The sequence below is a fragment of the Triticum aestivum genome, chromosome 7A, assembly GCF_018294505.1.
Source record: "Triticum aestivum cultivar Chinese Spring chromosome 7A, IWGSC CS RefSeq v2.1, whole genome shotgun sequence".
NCBI lineage: Eukaryota > Viridiplantae > Streptophyta > Magnoliopsida > Poales > Poaceae > Triticum > Triticum aestivum.
Genome location: NC_057812.1, coordinates 96084122 through 96098890, shown reverse-complemented (window position 1 = coordinate 96098890; position 14769 = coordinate 96084122). Strand labels below are relative to the sequence as shown.

At 42.4% G+C, this 14769-nt stretch overlaps 1 protein-coding gene across 1 annotated transcript; it reads left to right on the top strand.

Annotated features, from left to right (window-relative positions):
* Positions 1-1704: 1704 nt before the first annotated feature.
* Positions 1705-13977, top strand: LOC123153104 (uncharacterized). Its single transcript, XM_044572387.1, has 12 exons — positions 1705-1929; positions 2038-2121; positions 2270-2458; positions 3410-3529; positions 3619-3660; positions 3736-3831; positions 3906-3995; positions 4095-4211; positions 4339-4377; positions 4460-4510; positions 4622-4696; positions 13927-13977. Exons 1-12 carry the CDS (start codon positions 1705-1707, stop codon positions 13975-13977), a joined length of 1179 nt encoding a protein of 392 aa, XP_044428322.1.
* The last annotated feature ends 792 nt before the right edge of the window (positions 13978-14769 follow it).

Genomic DNA, 14769 nt, shown 5'->3' with positions numbered 1-14769 from the left:
GTTTTAAATGGTGACAACGGTGGTGTTGCGACATCATGTTTCATTGCAAAGTTTTTTGCAACATCGTCCGTGTTGCAAAAGGATTCCTGAAACATTATCTATGTTGCAAAAAAGTGAATACATTTTCTTTCTGCAACCCAACCTTTGTTGCAAAAAGAAAAATCGAGTGACACAATCTATGTTTAAAAAACGGACGCCGATAACTGCCACGCGTGTGGTATATTCGACATGCGCCCACACGTCGTGTGTGGTGTGAGTAGGAGGCAGCCCACACGGGCTGTGTGTGGGCAGACATTAGAATTGCCCACACGTGTGGGCGCGGCTACTTCATGCCACACACCTAACAAGTACTACTCATCTCCACCTCGCGTGTGTGGCACGAAGCAAAAATGCCCACACGTCCTGGCGCAGCTATGTTAGGTACCCCGCGGGATGGCAATTTAGTTGCCATCCTGGTTGGCAGATGTAGTTATCCGGGATGGCAAGTGTAGTTGTAAAAGCATGGCAACTCTATCTGTTTTGGTTAACTATAGTTGCCATGTCTAATTTCTGGTAGTTGCCGCGCGTAATCAAACCATAGTTGCCGTGTGTGATTAACTACTTGCCACATATAGTCAAACAATAGTTGCCATGTGTGTTTACCTAGTTGCCACGTGTGGTCCAACCATAGTTGCCATGTTTTGTTAATCACAGTTGCCATGTGTGTTTATCTAGTTGCCATGTACGCGCAACTGCAGTTGCTGTCTAGCAAAGAATCACAGTTGCCATATGTGTTTACCTAGTTGCCACGTTCGCGTAACTGCAGTTGCCATCCACAACGTAGGAGTATCATGTGGGCGAAAAGAAGTTCACCCACACGCGCATGAACTAGGTGGTGGCTGTGTGGGCAGAAACTAGTTCGCCACACAGCGCAGCTGGCAAACAGCGTGGTGCGGGCGTGTGGGCAAACTCTCCAACGCCCACACACCAGCCCCGTCCTACGTGGCACACCAAATCCACCTTTTTGTGTCAAGATTCGTGCAAAAGACAGTGAACGACGATTCAGGCGTGTGGGCGAGTTGGGGAACGCCCACACGTGTGGGCGTTAGTGTTTTCGTAAAAAAAATCCCGTGACACAATCTATGTTGCAAAAAAAAAATCTGCAACACAACCTCTTTGCGAATGTTTCCACAACAAAACATTTGTTGTAATGTAGATCAAGACGTTCAACTGTAAGATTTGTGTCAGATCTAATGGCTCGCGAGGTGAAGGATCTTTTAAAAAGATCCGTCGGCGCAGCAGCCAAAAAAAACTGCAAAAATACTTTACTACCAAACGCACCCTCAATGTGCAGCAAATTTACCTGCAATCGAGTGACCCAAACAAACAAGTGGCTAGGGTTTCCCATAAAAAAAGTGGCTAGGGTTTCACGCCATCGCCTCCCACCGCCGCTGCTTCCCATGCCCGTCCCACTCCACACCGCCGCCCCTCAGCCAACCCCGACCACGTCCTCTATGCCTACCGTCTAGACAAGCGCTTAGGGTTTCACGCCGCAGCCGTCGCCGTCGCCATGCACCTCCTGCCACTGCCGCCTCCACCCCCTGACCACGTCCTCTGCCGCCTACCTTATCCTCCGGAAACATCTCCTTCGCCAGCGGATCGACGCCGCCGCCCAGGCCCAGCTCGACCTCCTCCCTCGTACCGCGGCCGTATAGTTTGATCGAGATGCTGCACGAGAAACCCGTCCAGATTGGCCAACTGTCCGATGATGGAAATGGAACAAACAAGGCGTGGACAGGGGAGAAGAGGCGCCGCAAGCACGTACCCCCGTCATCATCCGATGCTCCTACCACTGCCCAGGACCATGGAGACATGGAGGTCACCATCCTAGGGGGTGGAGATCCTTTTCTTCATGCGACAGACATGGAGCTGCTGCCCAAAATAGATTCGGCACAAGAAACAAGCTAGGATTGCTTCGGGCCGGACGTCTTTATCAGCAAGGAAGACGAAAACCATTATGCGCAACTTTTGCTTCCCAACATTCCTCTTCCAAGGGAGGAAGACCTGCCATTTGATATGACATGGGAGGAAGAAGGCAAGATAAAAGTGCGCCTTGCACGCCTTCGCATCACTTATTACAAGGTACCTACATGCTGTATCAATCATTCACCGCTCACTTCAATTCACGTATGTCTGAAAGTTTACTCTTGTGTGCCATGGCAGCAAATCCAGCCCTTTGGTTTGGTACGCGTGAATGATTTTATCTCATGTTTTTATCATCTATGTGTAGGCTTTGAAGCCAGAGTGCGCACGTGAACGTGAGCTTAAGGAACCAGAAGAATACACTGATGCTGAACTTGGTGAGGAGTTGTACTTTAAGCGGTTAGAGGAGGATAAAAGTTTTGACTGGTTCGTCCATCCTGATGACACCTATAAAGCTGGATTGAATGACTACCAACGGATTGCCCCTCGTAATTTTGTAAGTGTACTGTCTATGTCTATATCTACATCTAGTCATCCAGTTGACTACTTTGGTTATTATTATAATCATTGGTGTTCAAAAACCATTTCAACACACACCGTGAAATCCGGCAACGGCAATCAATGAGGTAGTTCATTTTGCTTCATTGACTCAACCACAGCTGCAACGTTAGTATAGAAAATTGAGCCATGGGTTTGTGGTACGAGTTGAAATTGTTTTCGAACAACTTATTCTTAACACATGATGATTGTATGACTGGCATCACCATATTCTTTGCTGTGATTTATGAACATTGAGTTTGTATCTACTGCCCTTGCTTTGTGGCTACTGATGGATGATAGTACATGCGGTGTTGGATTTGACAAGTTTGCCAGTTTTTTGTGTTTATTCAAAGTTCAGACAAGTATAGGTGCCGATTTTAATGAGTGGCCCCTTAAAATTGGTTGTTTCTTAGCCATTTCATATGTAACCTTAACTTAGTGTGAAGTGGTAGGAAGTGTATCCCACTTGGTTCTTGAACCTCCTTGATTGCCTTGGTTTTAAAGTTGAGGTTCAGTATTAGATCATAAAAATATCATGATTTCTATGACCGTAGGGAGTCCAAGGCTCAAAGCTATGTTACCTTGTATGTCTTCACAAACATTGCTATCTCCAAACTTCTTATCCCTTTGATTTCGTGCCGGTAACCTTGGCTGAAATTAGTTGACATTTGAATTGCTTTTGAATTATATCATGAAGGTGTCTCAGTGGATTGACTTGTTAAAGGTCATTTGATTATATATGTATATGGTACTATTTCTAGCAAGCCAGACTTTACTAGGAGAAAATGTGGATCCTTAGTCCGTTACTTCTATAGACAAAAGTATGTCATCTCACTTCAATGTAGCCATTGCAGGACTTTTGTTCCTTTTCAGATGTTTCATCTAATTCTTGTTCTTTTTGTTGTAGCTGCATCATAGCGGTCGGAACCTGTACCGCTATCACGATGAGTACCGCTCATGTTATCATACATATAAAATTGTTGTTGTTTATGTCAAGTATTATGCAGAAATTTCAAAGAAAATCAAGGTATGCATTATGTGATCAATCTGTTGGAATTAAAAATACCACGAGTGGCTGGATCGTTTTTAAAGTGATAGACTTCTATCTTGCAACAGTGGATTACAGAGTATTTGCATCTGGATCGCAGCACCGAGGAAGTAAGTATGCCCCCCAGGAAATCAAGAAATTAGTCCATATACATACTCATGATGATTAACATCTTTTCACCTTAGTGGATAGAATTGGATACTAGAGCATCGAGGCAAGCATTGAGGATTGCAACTGACTTTGCCAATATGACTGTTCGTTTAGCTGCTTTTGCTTATAATGTAAGATATCTTGTCTTTTGCTAATTGAGGTGTTGATCACTGATGTTACTCACAATCTGGTCAATTTGATTCAGGAGTACATTCTTGAGATGGATAAGAATGCGTCCCTCAAGGACATAGATCTTCTCTATTTTGAGATTTGGAGGCGTGTCACTAAGAAAAATGTTGGCATCCTACCTATTACATAAATCATTTGTGTAATAGAGCACTACTGACATGCTTTGTGATTCTGCGTATTGCTTACGGTTTCAAAAATATTTCAGTTAAGTTATATGGATGCTGTGAAGGAAGTATATGAAATGGACAAGTTCGATGTACACAAAAGGAGACTAGATGGTGAACTGAAAGGGGTTCCTGCCGTCGCAACAATAAAACAATACGTAAGTTGGTGTCTTCATTTGGGGCTGTTGTGCAGATTTGTATGGCCCCCTAACTGTGACTTTTTGTTGTCAAAAAGAAATATGCAACATATTGCCAATATCTAATTTCATCTGTTCATCTTTCTAGATGCACTATGTTGTCCGACAAGGTGGCATTGACGCGAAGGTAAGTAGGGTACTATAGGTTTGAAATGGTGATACATATTTAACTGCAATATGTTGCTGATATTGATATGGCCTCTGTGTAGACCAAAGAGGATAAAGCTCGAGATGTGTTTAGGAAGTTATCTGTCAGTATGGTATTGTCTTGATGAATCCTCTATGATTATTTGTTTTGTTTTGAGAAAAAACCCTCTGAATTTATATGTGGCCATGATTGTTGTTTGTATATAACTGGTTCTCTTGTTCAGCATAAAGCAATGAACATGGCTCAGTACGCTCAGAAAAAGTTGGATTTAGCAGATGAGCTGAAGTTGGACAAAGAGGTATGCTAATAACTGTATTTATTGTCAAAGTAACATTGTGTCCCGAGATTTAAGGGAAAAAAGAAATAGAAACTTATGTGCACACACTTTTGTAGGGTGGAGTAGTTCCATTGGAAAGACCCTTCAAGTTCTGTGTAATGAAAAGACTAGATTTGTAACTTTTTGCCTGAAATGAGTGTATTATCCATTATCTCATCTGACAACAAGACAGAACTACTATGATGATTATATTACACAAGCAGCCCATCAGTCTGAAATTGTGGATGATGCTTGGATTTAGTTTACATTTGTGGTTTCTGAAAACAAGGGAGTGCTTTGTGGTCAACGAGGTCACCTAAGTCGTAATCCTAATACTTGCAAGTTTAATCCTGGTAGAGGATAGTTGTATGAAAAAGGTGGACATAAAGTTGTAGAAGCAAAGTGGGCTACGTTGTCAATCTGTCAGCAGTGGAAGAGGCGGCATCAGACTTGGTTCAGATTTCAGCCAATGAATTAGAGGAGCCAAAGCTAAAACGGAGGTTTAAGGATTGAAGAAAATAGACGAAAAGAAAGGAACTAGCAGTGACAACTTTGCAAATCATGCTCGCTCAGATCCAGGTACATCAAATCAAGCTCTGGCATCCATACGGAAATCTAGCTTGAAACGGACACTATATTCGGGTGCATCTATGCATGTCACAGGCTTTTCAAGTGAGTTCGTATCGTAGACTTCATACCCAGACACACATACATAAGATCGCACAATCTTTGGCACTGCTGTAGTTAAAGGCACTCCAATCAAATTAAATTATCTTTGGTTTTATATGTTCCCTCCTTTTCAGTTTGACTTGGTCTCAGTAAGCTCTTTGGTTGATCACATGAATTGTCGGGTCTCTCTCGATCGTGAAAATTGTTTGATCTAGGAGAGACTGACTGGAAAGAGACTTGGGATTGGCATCAGGCATAATGGGCTATAATCTTGGACAGAAACACAATGGATGATGCAGTCTGCATTGCATTGATTTGATGGTTGTTGCAACTGAAGAGGAGGGTAATTCAATACTTGTACATTGTCGGTTGGGGCATGTTTCTTTTGATTCAATACTTGTATTGTGGGTTGGGGCATGTGTCTTTTGATACTATGACGAAAGTATTCCCAAATGTAATGTGTAAGGCTTTGTTCGATTACAGCTCCTGTCCCAAGGGGATTGGAGGGGATTTGACTTATACGAGATTTAATCCCTAACAAACCTCTTCAAATCCATGTGAACCAAACACAGCCTAAGGTGGACAAAGCTAAATTAGTATGTGATACATGTGAGTTTGAGAAACACACAAGGTTATCATACGTGAGTAGGGGGCTCCGTAGTGTGTTTTCCTTTATGTTAATCCACTCAGATGTGTGAACTTGTCCACTTGTTTCTATAAGTGAATGATGTATTTTGTCACCTTTATTGATTATTATTTGGCATGACTTGGGTATATCTCTTATGGAACATAATACTGAGGTGCCTCAGTGTGTAACATCCCAAGTTTTCAATTTGGAATGTTATACATTAGATCATCAATGCATATCATATTTTATTTGCTTATGGTTTTGATCCTAGAAATTCTACGCAACTCAAGGACCCACGGAGCGAGTTGGGGATTTCGTTATTTTCATATTTGAGTTTTCTCAAATTTTGAGAATAGGATCATTTGATTTTACTTATTTTATCATCAATTATTTCTATTACAAAATTATGAGAGAGGGAATAAAATGAATTTCCCAAAATAAAGAAATATTGAGGATTTAATAATAAAATCAAATAAGATTTTGTTTCAGAGTTTTTCGTTATTTTATTTGAATTTAGGAAAAATGTGCGTTTTTCAAAATTGCATTTAGGCCCCAAATAAATGTTCACCTTGTGCGGCTTGATTTTATAAACCCGGGAAAATTTATTTCAGGATTTTTGGAGTCCGTTTAGTATTTCTTTTTACTTTTCTTCTGCGCGTAATTATTAAAAAAAATCGCACCCACCTACGGGCCGTGTCTGCCCGGGACTCCGGCCCGATTAGCCTTTATAAGCTGGCCCACCCCCGGGCCGAAACCCTAGCCCCGAGCTGCCGCCGCCGACGCCCACTCGCGCCGCCACCGCCCGTCGCCGCTGCCTCGCCGACCCGCCACCTCGCCGGACGCCGCCGCCTCGCCGACCCGCCGCCCGAGGTCCACCCCGAAATCCGTGCCGTTCGGTTTTTCGTCGGTTTTTTTAGTTTCGGTTTTTTTAAATAGATCGGTTTTTCCGATTTATTTATTTAGCGAGCGTTCGTCCGTTCATTCGTTCTAGCGAGCGTTCGTCGTTTTTCTTTTTCTCGGATTAAATCCGCGATTTTCTGATCGCGATTTCTGATCCGATTTTTGTTTTAGTATAACTTTTTGCTCGTTTATCGGAATCAGGCGATTCAAGCGCCTGGAGTTTCGTCTCGAAACCCTCTATCCGTTTAACCAACTTAAACAAGTTTTTGCTACTGTAAAAATTGCCTTAGATCCAAATTAGTAGAATGAAGTTGTTTTCTTTCGCCGTTTGACTTTCGTTGCTTCGTTTGATTTGATTCTTTTTGCCAACCGGAGTTCTTAAGTTGAACTTTCTGATTAGATCTCTTATTTGAGTTTTACCTGTGCATTAGATGAGTGCTTATTGTATGCTTGTTTGTTTGTCTATGATAGAATACCCGGAGTGCGCCGCCTGTTACTTCGAATCTCTAGGTTTCCCGGATTATCAGCAAGGCAAGTAACACTTTGGTCATACCTTTCCTACTACCCAGTTTTATTGCATTAGATCAATCCTCACACATTGCATGATTAGGATCTAATTAAATTGTGGGATGGGAAGTAGTTGAGGTAGTACCTATTACCTGTTTTATTATCAAACCTTTGGGAGTTACTTCTACGTTTGCCATTATGCCATGCTATGCTAGTAGACGTGGATTGGGTGAGTGATATCCATGACAGATGTGAGTTTGTTAATTATTGGTTTATCTAAGGTGGCAACTTAAATACACATCTGGGTGGATTGAGGTACCTGGGTATTCCAGGATTGCCTGTTTCTTTTTGGACCGCCACCCAGGCTCAAAGGGATCATGAGATTATTCATACTAGAAACTTCCGTGTGCAGCCACAAGCCATTATGGGCTCTGGCGTAGTTGATTAAGTCGTGCGAACTCTTACAGGGTAGACTAGCAGATGTAGGGGAAATTAGGTGTAACGGTCTATCCATCATAAGGTGCTAGCGCTTCTGAAAGACTATGTCTCGGTCATCCGTCTTCTCAAACACCATGTAGTGCGAGAAACCAAACGGAGGCGATCAAGTCTTGTGGGGAAAAGTGCGCAAACCTCTGCAGAGTGTAATAAACTAATCATGATTAGCCGTGTCCCCGGTTATGGACTTTTTGAGTATCTAGTACTTGGATTATCATGTGAATCTCAACATGGTACTCTAAATTAAATTTTGTTGGGTTTTGTTAATGATGATGCTTAATTGGGATTGAGAATGCTGTCAACCATTCCCAATGTTTAACAACTACCATGATAGTAAATAAAATTTATTCCTTTGTAGTAGGGGAAAATTGGCTTTACGCAAAACTGTAATCATAGAGCTTTCCACCAGCCAAATATGCATATAGTATAGCTGTTTCATTCCATTACTCTCTATGTGTTACCTTGCCAGCATTTCCATGTGCTGACCCGTTTCGGGCTGCAACGTTAATGTTGCAGACTTTTCAGACGACGACTAAGGAGTTTTTAGGTCGTGGTTCTATACTCAGTGATGTCGTTGGAGTTGATGGACTCACTTATCTTCCAAGCCTTCCGCTGTTATCGTTATTAGATGGCCTTAAGCCATGCTTATTGTAGTAAGTTCTCTTTTGAGACACTCGATGTAATAAGTGTGTGATTGCTATTCTGTTATAAATCCCCCGAGTACTGTGTGGTGTCAGCATTACTGATCCAGGGATGACACCTGAGGACAGTGATCAGACCGTTTGAGGTCTGGTCGCTACACAGTGCTTATAAGATTATTTATGTGAATATGTTTGACATATGTTGAACACGCATGTTGAGATGATCTCAACTGGGAGAGAATATGTGAGTACAAAATGTAGCGATCCAACCTCATACGGTCAAATCTCTGTGTATAAGTGTCATCCCTGGATCGGTAATGCTGACACACACAGTACTTGAAGGTTTTATAACAGAGTGCAATCACACACTTTTTACATCGAATGTCTCACAAGAGAACTTATTACAATAATATGGCTTAAGGCCAACTAAAAGGTAACTGCGGAAGCATCGAAGGTAAATGAGTCCATCAACTCCAATGGCATAGCTGAGTGCATGACAACGACCTAGCGCACCTTACTCTTTGTCTAAAAAGTCTGCAACATAATACATTGCAGCCAGAAATGGGTCAGCACATGGAATATGCTGGCAAAATAACACTATAGAGCAATTAACAAGATAAATGCTAACACTACGTGCATATGGCTGGTGCAGGCTCTACGGTTATCATATTTTTGCGAAAAGCCAGTTTTTCCCTACAACAAAGGAATATATTTTGTTTAACTATCATGGTAGTTGATAAATATTGAGAATGGAAACCCCATCTCAATCCCAAAATTAAATAGTTAACAACCCAACAAATTAATTTAGAGTGATGAGATCAAATCAATAATTCAAATACCAGATACTCAAGATGTCCATAACCGGGGACACGACAAACATGATTAGTTTGTACACTCTGCAGAGGTTTGCGCACTTTTCCCCACAAGACTCGACCTCCTCCGTTCAATTTCTCGCACTACATGATGTTTGAGAAACGAATGACCGAGACACAGTCTTTCAGAAGCATTAACTGTTTCGACGAGTAGACAGTACCACCTACATCCCCTACATCTGCTAGTCTACCACTGAAAGAGATCACACAACATACTCAACTATGCCAGAGCCCATAATGGCTTGTGGCTGCACACGAAAGTTTCTAGCATGAATAATGTTATGATCCCTTTGAGCCTGGGTGGCGAACCATAGGATGATCACACGGATTCCCCGGGATCTCCTTGGAGAACACTGGATTCCCCAGGTGCCCACAAACAATCCACCCAGATGTGTGTTAAAGTAGCCACCTTAAATAAACCCTTAGTTAACATTAATCTCTCACATCTGCCATGAATCACTCAAACCAATCCACGTCTATGAGCATAGTATAGCAATATAGCATAAGGTAGAAGTAACTCCCATGGTTTGAATAAAAAGGGCAATATGTACTACCTCAACTACTACTTCCCAAACCCACATGTTAAGCAGATCCTACTCATGAAATGTTTGAGGGTTGAAACCAATGCATAAAAACTAGGTAATAAAGCGGTTTGATCAAAGTGTTACTTGCCTCGCTGACGATCTACAAACCCTAGAGACTCGTAGTAGCACGCTTCGCACTCCGGAAATTCCATCACAAACAAACAATAGCATACATAAGCACTCAAGCATATATGCAAGGGTAAAACTCAGATGAGAAAGTCCAAACTGAAATTTCAACTGAAGTGCTTCGATTTGCAAAAAGAATCAATCAAATCGGAGCTACGAAACTCAAACTACGATCAAAATAAGTTCGGATTCAAATTTGCTTGAAATCAAATTTTAATTTGTCAAAACCATTTTCAAGTTGATTAACTGGAAAAGGGGTTCGATACGAAGATTTTGGCGTTGGTTTCACTGGATTTGGATGAACGGTTAAAAAGTAGCGAGGGTTTGAAGATCAGGGGCTAATCTGCGATAAAAATAATCACGGATAGGTCCCTGGCCGAAAATAAATAAAAAGAAAAAGACTAACGAATGAACGTTCGCCAACAGAACTAAACGAACGAACGCGTTCGCGAACAGAAGCGTTCGGGCGAACGTGCGCTAAATAGAACCGCTCGGAGAAAACCAGGAAAACCGAGAAAACCCTAACCCTAAAACAACCGATCTAGATCTAAACCGAAAAACCGGCGGCGGTTTTTACCGATTCACGGGCGGCGGGTAAACGGAGGCGGGCAGTGGCTCCGGCGGGGCTGGGCGGTGTCAGCGGGCGGTGGCGGCGCTGCTGCTGCTGCTGCTTGGGGGTGCGGCAGTGGCAGCGGGTGGCGAGACGAGGAGGAGGCGGCGGGCTCGGGCGGCTTATAAAGGCCCCCCCGGGGTCTCCGACTTGGAGAGGGGGTCGGCGAGGCGGCGGCGACCTAGACTCTCGCCGGAGTACGGCGCGGACACGGGCGCGGCGCAAGGCGGTGCCGCGCTGGGCTTGGCCCGGCTCGGCTGGGCCGTTGGCCAATCGGGCGCGCGACTTTTTTTAAAAATAAATTCCGCCAAAGGAAAATCCTAAATAAATATAAATAATTCTAAAAATGCCAAAAGCAATTTTCACCGCCTAAATAAAATATTTAGAATAGAGTGAACATTTTCTGGCCTGAAATGCAATTTTGAAAAATGCATATTTTTCTAATTCAAATAAAATTCTCGAATAAAATCCAAATAAAATATTTATTTGATTTTAACATTTTTCCTCCAATATTTATTTTATTTTGGAGAAGTCATTTTGTCTCCTCTCATTTATTTTGGATATTTTTAAATATTCAGAGAGAAAAATATTAAAACCAAAATGATCCTCTTTTCAAATTTGAGAAAAATTCAAATATGAAAATAAATGAAATCCCCAACTCTCTCTGTGGGTCCTTGAGTTGTTTAGGATTTTCTAGGATCGCAAAAGAAATTCAAATAAAATATGATATGCATATGATAACCTATGTATAACATCTAAATTGAAAATTGGGATGTTACACAAAATTTAACAAATTTCGAGCTAAGAGTGGCTTTTCAGAACCCGGCTGTCTAGACACCCTCTTATCTCCATCGCCCATAAAAAAATCAGTTCGTAGAGATCTGTACCACGTCCTGTTGTATGCATTTGATTAGCAGGTCTATTTTTGCACTTTAGCTGATTCCACCTAACAAGAAGGTAGAGACGTCCGTGAATAGATTCCTTCAGCCGGTCAGCACCAGACCATTGTCGCACGCAACATGTCGGCCATGAAAACAAAAATAGAAGCAAGTGCGTCACATCTTCTATTTATTATTCCGTTGCTGCCACTCAAGAAAATATCAGTTTATTATTTTGCTTTGGCTGCCGCATTTTGTACAGAAAAAAGTAGAGTTGTCCAGATCACGTGAACTTCTGAACTTGTGCATGCATGTGAGACTGTTTTTAGAAGAGAGGCACAACGTGTGGCTGCGGATGCATGTCAAAGCAATTTAGAGAGTTTATTTAAAGACAACTTTCCAGAGAGTTGGAGTGCGAGGGAAGAGAGATGGGAATCTCATGGAGTCATTTTACAGTGTATCCGGATGATATGGACCGTCCGTTGGAGCGAATTCGATGGTCCAGATCCGATGCAATACGCTGAGGTCACGTGTATTATATCAAACCCCGAAGGACATTTTCGGGAGAAAAAATATTTCGAACTGATCAGATTTTCCCTCCCAAATATTTCGAGGGTATTCTCGGTACGAATTTCAGGGCTATTTTCTGGTTCGATTTTATCCCGTTCGCTAGGGTTTATTCCTCGCCGCCGCTAGGGTTTTAATCCTCGCCAGTAGGATCTAGCCGTGCGTTGTGGCCCCTCCCTCCCTCCACCCCAATTTCCTCGCGGTCTCGCACCACCTTTTCAACGAAAAACATGAGAGGAGGCGCACTGCCCTCCCCGCGGCGGCCGCCGGCGAAGATTCGGCGCCATCCCACCTCCCACTCCTCCATGCGGGTGCCTATAGCCAAAAGGTTATAGGCAACCTCTTTCCCACAACCCAATTGGTTGTTTGCGTCCTCTACGCCTCTCTGCCATGGCAGCAGCTTTGATCTGGCCATGCACCTCGTCCGAAGGCAAGGGGGTTGGGTAGGGATCATGTTATCTGCGGGACTAGATGAAGCCGGCCGCCGGCCTCGACGACCAGCCCCATTCATCCAGCCCCGACTTCAAGATCTACGAACATTCAATCGTTGCATTCATACACTTATACATTTCTTTCAACATGTATTCTTTCAATTTGGCTGATAGGTGAGATTTGGAGATCAATCGAGATGATAACCTATTAATTTTGGAATGTACTATAAACAATTCATAGTTTATGTTGCTCAATATTTATGATGCTCGCTTCTTCTTGTGCAATTGCTGGACTGGGATCAACAGACTTGGCATGTACTTTATAACAAAAATTAGATTCACATGGGATATCCACCGTTTGAAGATTGGTGTTAATTCTCATTATGATGTTTTAGCCTTGTTAAAGGGAGAGTAATGGTCCTCGCAAAAATCAGAGAGAAAGGAATGAGCATTCGATTCTTCCATATGTTGCATTTCACTCTTCTGTGTTTTGTTATGTCCAATATTTGTTACATGCACACACTTGACAAGGTTAGTACAAGTACTAATTTTTCCTCTGTTTTGCAGGGCTATGACAAAACATGCTATGTGATTCCCTGAGGCAGGATGGATGTACCATGGCCACCCCATTGTGCTCCTGAAGGTGATCCCTTCAATTTAGCGCACGTCCTACCATGCAACACCATGGTCGTTGCAGCACCTGCAGAGGCCCCCTATGGTACGTGCTTTACTCTTATTATCCTATGCTCTCTTTTATTGGCTTTTCGGCCTGCCTATGAGACATTGACTGTCCCGTTTTCTGGGATAGCTGGGATTGCGTGTTGATTCATACGGTATTTTTCTTCTGTTGCGAGGCTATGCTCATGCTCGTACCTTTTTCTCTCATATGAAAATAGACATTTCATATCCATTATTTTTCTAGGGTTGCCCGTGCACTGTAATTGGTCCGAACCTTGCCTAGGCACTGTTACTGTCACATGGTTGTAAAAAACAAATATAGATTTCTACGAGATCCCGTAGAGACCAAATTTATTTCAAGCAAAGTATTGTAACCAATATTATTGAAGTTTTACAATTTGACTCATCCGCAATGGACTAAGAACACGGCTAGGAAACCTTCTTCGGGACTAAAACCCAACCACACCTTACTGTATCGCTTTGTGGCCAAATGTACACTCCACATGTAAGAATGAACCACACTGCTGGACTAACTAATTGCATCTTCGTCGTCTTCAACCGCAGCTGCATCCTATAGCCTAGCATGGTACTGCTTGAACATATTCCTGTATTTCATTTTGTTTTAGGGTGAATCGACAAGCACACCAGGTAGCTCTCTTCTGAATTTGTCGGTGTAGGCCTGCATGCGAGGACATGTTAGTATCATTCCATAAGTTTCAGAAAATGACAGAATTTTAGGTGTTACTCTATGTACTTCATCATATTGCATCCTCAGTTTTACTCCCGTAAATAATTCGATGTTATTCAGCATGTACAGTGCACAACAAGAACTACAACATTTTATGTTGTTAGATCAGCATTTCAGATATTAACAATCAAAAACAAAAACAAAAGCTAATATTGTTGACTGATGTCTCATCGGATTTTGGCACATTAATATTCCATACTGACCATTGCGTCACGTTAATGTCTTCCCATGCATTGCTTTCAATCCCATTGACTCACATCGCTGCTCTCAGATGTGCTTCCATCCCACGTACCTTCAAGCCCAATGGGATGAGAAGTTGCGTACGACTAATACTTACATATGATGTTAAATCCTTTGTTATAATTAAATATGTTGAAATTCTCACCACGTTATTTACTTCTCTGGGTACCATACACTGGAAAAGTGAATCAACAACCTGAATCTCCTTCCTTCTGGGGTTTACGACCACAAGGAACCAGTGGACGTTTGAACTGTTCATAGGTAGGAAAACTTGGAGTGCACAGATAATTAGATCAACGTGTATAGTAATAAAAAACATGTTCTACGTCAGGTTAAAATACGATATCATGTTTCAGGTAGGTGGTGCCTTGTGTTGTTCCAGGAATGCCTGCCAAAGCGTCCTTGTAGCACTCCTCTATCCTACCACCTCTTTCGAGCTTAGCGACGCCGGCCACCCTCTCAATGTAAACCAGTTGGCCGT

What these genes read in the sequence shown, in the direction of transcription:
- LOC123153104 (XM_044572387.1), top strand. Translation starts at nt 1,705, where the DNA reads ATGCTGCACGAGAAACCCGTCCAGATTGGCCAACTGTCCGATGATGGA. An exon ending in TGGATCGCAGCACCGAGGAA is followed by an intron (nt 3,661 to 3,735) that starts GTAAGTATGCCC and finishes TTTTCACCTTAG; the next exon opens with TGGATAGAATTGGATACTAG. An exon ending in TAGCTGCTTTTGCTTATAAT is followed by an intron (nt 3,832 to 3,905) that starts GTAAGATATCTT and finishes AATTTGATTCAG; the next exon opens with GAGTACATTCTTGAGATGGA.